This window comes from Calidris pugnax, unplaced genomic scaffold, assembly GCF_001431845.1.
Source record: "Calidris pugnax isolate Ruff unplaced genomic scaffold, ASM143184v1 scaffold205, whole genome shotgun sequence".
NCBI classification, from domain to species: domain Eukaryota; kingdom Metazoa; phylum Chordata; class Aves; order Charadriiformes; family Scolopacidae; genus Calidris; species Calidris pugnax.
Window position 1 is genome coordinate 281056 of NW_015090943.1, and position 4574 is coordinate 285629.

Here is a 4574-nt window from a genome sequence, read left to right on the forward strand (position 1 = left end):
ACTTGGAGACGACCCCTTCCAGGCGGATGATGTTGTGGTGGCAGAACTGGCCCATGATGGTGGCTTCGCTCAAGAAGTCCACCCGCTGCTTCTCCGTGTAGCCTGACTTCAAGGTCTTGATGGCCACCGGCACCTCCTTCTTCCCATGCTTCAGGGTGCCCTTGTAGACCTCCCCAAATTCACCTGCTCGGAGAAAGGGGGGGACATTTAACCCCCACCCTGGTCCAATTTTGGGGTGTCTTTGGGGAGGCAAAGCCACCTGATGACCTACCGGCACCGATGACCTTCTGGCGGGTGATGGAGGATGGAGGGATCTCGGTGGTGAACTTGAGCATGGCTTGGTTGGGGTCTTCGTAGGTGTGAGGGTCAACGTAGGTCTTGAGGGGCTTCAGCTGGTCTGTGGGGTATCGGGGGTGGGGGGGTCAGCATCCATGTCACCCCCCACCCATCCCCGTGATCCCACCATCCTGTTCCTCACCTGACTTGGAGAAGTAGACGTCCTCCACAGACTGGCGCGGCCGTGACCTCCTCCTCCTGTGGAAAAGCAGTGGTTTGTCCCCAGAAATCACCTCTCACCCATCTTTGGTGATGGAAAATGGTATTCTGGGTATTTTTGAGGGGGTGTGCTTGTTTTTTTATCTCCTTACCGTCGGAGAAAGTAGAGGAGAGCAGCCAAGAGGACGATGACGAAGATGACACCAGCAACAGAGCCACTGATGACAGCGGCAGATGCCATGGCCTCGGCACCTGCAGGGACAATTTGGGGGGTATTCTGGGGTGACCATGCACCTCCTAGACCCCTCACCCCAAAATTCTGCCCCCTCCTTGGTCCTCACCTTCAGGCAGGGTCTCAAACTCGTGCTGGGGGCTGTAGGTGCCATGGCCGTCCTGGGTGAGCGCCTGGACCCGCACCACGTAGGCGGTGGCAGGGGACAACTTGGGGATGGTGACGGAGGTGCCCTCACAGCGCAGGACCGAGTAGCTGTTCTCATCCACCTGGGGACACGGGTGGGGGCAAGGATGGAGGTGACACAGATGGAGGTGACACGGGTGGAGGGGTGACATGGATGGAGGTGACATGGGTGGAGGGGTGACATGGGTGGGGGCAAGGATGGAGGTGATGTGGATGGGGGTATGACATGGATGGGGACAATGATGGAGGTGGCACAGATGGAGGGGTGACACAGGGGCAAGGATGGAGGTGACACGGATGGAGATGACACGGATGGAGGGGTGACACGGATGGAGGGGTGACACGGATGGAGGGGTGACACGGGGGCAAAGATGGAGGTGGCATGGATGGAGGCAACAAGGATGGAAGGGTGATGTAGGTGGAGGTGACACAGGTCGGAGGGGGGTAACACAGGTGGAGGTGACATGGATGGAGGTGGTGGGCTGAAGCTGTGACATGGGACGGACCTTCTTGCTGTAGGTGACCTCGTACTTCCAGACCCGACTCTGCTGCCGCAGTGGCACCGTCCAGGAGAGGACCAAGCTGGTGGCCGTCCGTCCATCCAGGCTCACTGATGTCACCCGGGGTGGCTCTGCCATGGGGACAGGGATGTCAACAGAGGTGTCCCCATGGGGGAACAGGGACATCATGGAGGGGTATCCCCACGGTGGAGAGAAGACGTGGGGAGACATTGGTGCCTCCTTACCCGTCTGGTTGACGCTGATGGTGGCGGTGGCCACGCTGCGGTGGTGGCTGTAGGGTGACACCCCGTTGCGGGCTTCAACGGTGAAGGTGTAGTTGACGTGTGGCTCCAGGTCGGTGACGGTCACCCCCGTCCCCGTCAACCCCCGGGGGGGCTGGGAATAGCGGAGGGCCCTGTCGCAGGGCCGGCACTCCCCGCTCTCGGGCCAGCACTGCTCGCAGGAGATGCTGTAGGTGACATCCCCACGGCCACCGGGGTCGGCGGGGGGGGACCAACGTAGTTGCACCGTGGCCCCCAACCCCACGGCCGTGACACTTTGGGGGGGCGAGGGAGGACCTGGGGAAGGGCAGAGAGCAGAGAGGGAGGGTCAGGGCTGGATGGGGGGGGGGAGATGGCCGTGCTGTGCCTCAGTTTCCCTCCCAAAAAATGTCACTTACGGGTGCAGGGGTCTCCGGGGGGGTCGTCGGGGGCGCGGAAGAAGCCGTCCTGGCAGGGGCAGGCGGCGGCGGCGGCAGGAGAGGGCAGGGTGTGGGGTGGGCAGGGCTGGCAGCCCCCCAGGGACACGGTGGCCTTGAAGGAACCGGGGGGACAAGCTGGGGGGGGGACACACACACATGAGAGACACACAGTGACATCAGTGAGACCCCAGATCCCCCCCCCCCACCCCCCTGGATGGGGGGGGGGAGATGGCCGTGCTGTGCCTCAGTTTCCCTCCCAAAAAATGTCACTTACGGGTGCAGGGGTCTCCGGGGGGGTCGTCGGGGGCGCGGAAGAAGCCGTCCTGGCAGGGGCAGGCGGCGGCGGCGGCAGGAGAGGGCAGGGTGTGGGGTGGGCAGGGCTGGCAGCCCCCCAGGGACACGGTGGCCTTGAAGGAACCGGGGGGACAAGCTGGGGGGGGGGGACACACACATGAGACACACACGAAACAATGACATCAGTGAGACCCCAAATCCCCCGTCCCCATCCACAGCATCCTCACCCAGGCGGGTTTGGGGGGGGACGAGGGGGCATCAAATTCCATCCCCAGCTCCCTCCTCAAGCACCCAGAGTGAGGATTTTAGGGTATTTAACCTTATTTTGCAGCTTCTTTATTATCCCCCCCCCCCCCGGGTCCTGTCACGCCCGCGGCACTAATGACGCTCAAGGGGGAGACTCCTTTAACCTTATTTTGCAGCTTCTTTATTATCCCCCCCCCCGAGTCCTGTCACGCTCGCTGCACTAATGATGCTCAAGGGTGAGCATCCAGGGCAGGGGGTTTCAGGGATAAGGCCTCATTTCTCTGCACCCCAAAATGCCCAGAGTGGGGGTTTTAGGGTATTTCACCTTATTTTGCAGTGTCTATTATTACTGGGACACACCCCCACCCCCCCCAGCCCACTCTTCTCCCAGCTGAGCCCCGTCACACTCACTGCACTAGTGGTGTTCAGGGGTGAAGATCCGGGGCAGGGGGGTTCAGGGCTAACACCTCATTTCTCCACACCCCAGAATGCCCAGAGTGGGGATTTTAGGGTATTTCCCCTTATTTTGCAGCTTCCCTTCTTACTGGGGACCCCCTCCCCAGTAAGAAGGGATCCAGCCCCCCCTCCCTTTCCTGGCTGAGCCCTGTCACACTCACTGCACTAGTGACGCTCAGGGGGTGAGGATCCAGGATGGGGGGGGTTGGGGTTGCTGCTGCATTGTCCTGACCCAAAGTGGGGATTTTAGGGTATTTCCCCTTATTTTGCAGCTTCTCTTCTTACTGGGGACCCCCCCAGCCCACCCCTCTGAGCCCTGTCGCACTCGCTGCACCAGTGATACTCAGGGGGTGAGGACCCAGGATGGGGGGGCTGTGGCTGCTGCTTCATTTCCCTGACCCAGAGTGGGGATTTTAGGGTATTTCACCTTATTTTCCAGTGCCTATTATTACTGGGGACACCCCCTCAGCCCACCCCACCCCTCTGAGCCCCGTCGCACTCGCTGCACTAGTGATGCTTGCAGGTAGGGATCCAGGACGGGGTGGATTTGGTGCTGCCACCTCATTCCTCCAACCCAAAGTGGAGATTTTAGGGTATTTCCCCTTATTTTGCAGTGTCTATTACTACTGGGGACACCCCCCAGCCCAGCCCACCCCTCTGAGCCCTGTCGCACTCACTGCACTAGTGATGCTCAAGGGGTGAGGATCCAGGATGGGGGGGGTTGGGGTTGCTGCTGCATTTCCCTGACCCAGAGTGGGGATTTTAGGGTATTTCTCCTTATTTTGCAGCTTCTCTTCCTACTGGGGACCCCCCCTCTGAGCCCTGTCACACTCACTGCACTAGTGACGCTCAGGGGGTGAGGACACAGGATGGGGGGGTTGTGGCTGCTGCTGCATTGTCCTGACCCAGAGTGGGGATTTTAGGGTGTTTCCCTTTATTTTGCAGTGTCTATTATTACTGGGGACACCCCCCAGCCCACCCCACCCCTCTGAGCCCCCTCGCACTCACTGCACTAGTGACACTTGCAGGTAAGGATCCAGGACGGGGTGGATTTGGTGCTGCCACCTCATTCCTCCGACCCAAAAGTGGAGATTTTAGGGTGTTTCCCCTTATTTTCCAGTTTATTTTCCAGTTTTTATTGGGGACACCCCCCAGCCCACCCCACCCCAGCCCACACCATCCCACCCCTCTGAGCCCCCTCGCACTCGCTGCACTAGTGACGCTTGCAGGTAGGGATCCAGGACGGGGTGGATTTGGTGCTGCCACCTCATTCCTCCGACCCAAAGTGGAGATTTTAGGGTATTTCCCCTTATTTTCCAGTGTCTGTTATTACTGGGGACACCCCGCAGCCCACCCCTCTGAGCCCCCTCACACTTGCTGCACTAGGGATGCTTGAGGTTGAGGAACCAGGATGGGGAATTTTAGGCCTAACACCTCATTTTCCTACACCCCCCCTGGCATGCAC

The 4574-nt window shown here is 60.1% G+C and overlaps 1 protein-coding gene across 2 annotated transcripts in view; it reads right to left on the reverse strand.

Annotated features, from left to right (window-relative positions):
• EPHA2 (EPH receptor A2) overlaps positions 1–4574 on the reverse strand; it is a 15067-nt gene that overhangs the window by 8757 nt on the left and 1736 nt on the right. For both annotated transcript variants that reach the window (XM_014951890.1, XM_014951891.1), the window contains exons 3-10: positions 2388–2543; positions 1659–1991; positions 1420–1544; positions 837–996; positions 648–747; positions 479–534; positions 272–397; positions 1–183 (exon numbers count right to left, since the gene is read on the reverse strand). In XM_014951890.1, coding sequence (XP_014807376.1) covers positions 1–183; positions 272–397; positions 479–534; positions 648–747; positions 837–996; positions 1420–1544; positions 1659–1991; positions 2388–2543 — 1239 coding nt within the window. The remainder of the gene's footprint in view (positions 184–271; positions 398–478; positions 535–647; positions 748–836; positions 997–1419; positions 1545–1658; positions 1992–2387; positions 2544–4574) is intronic.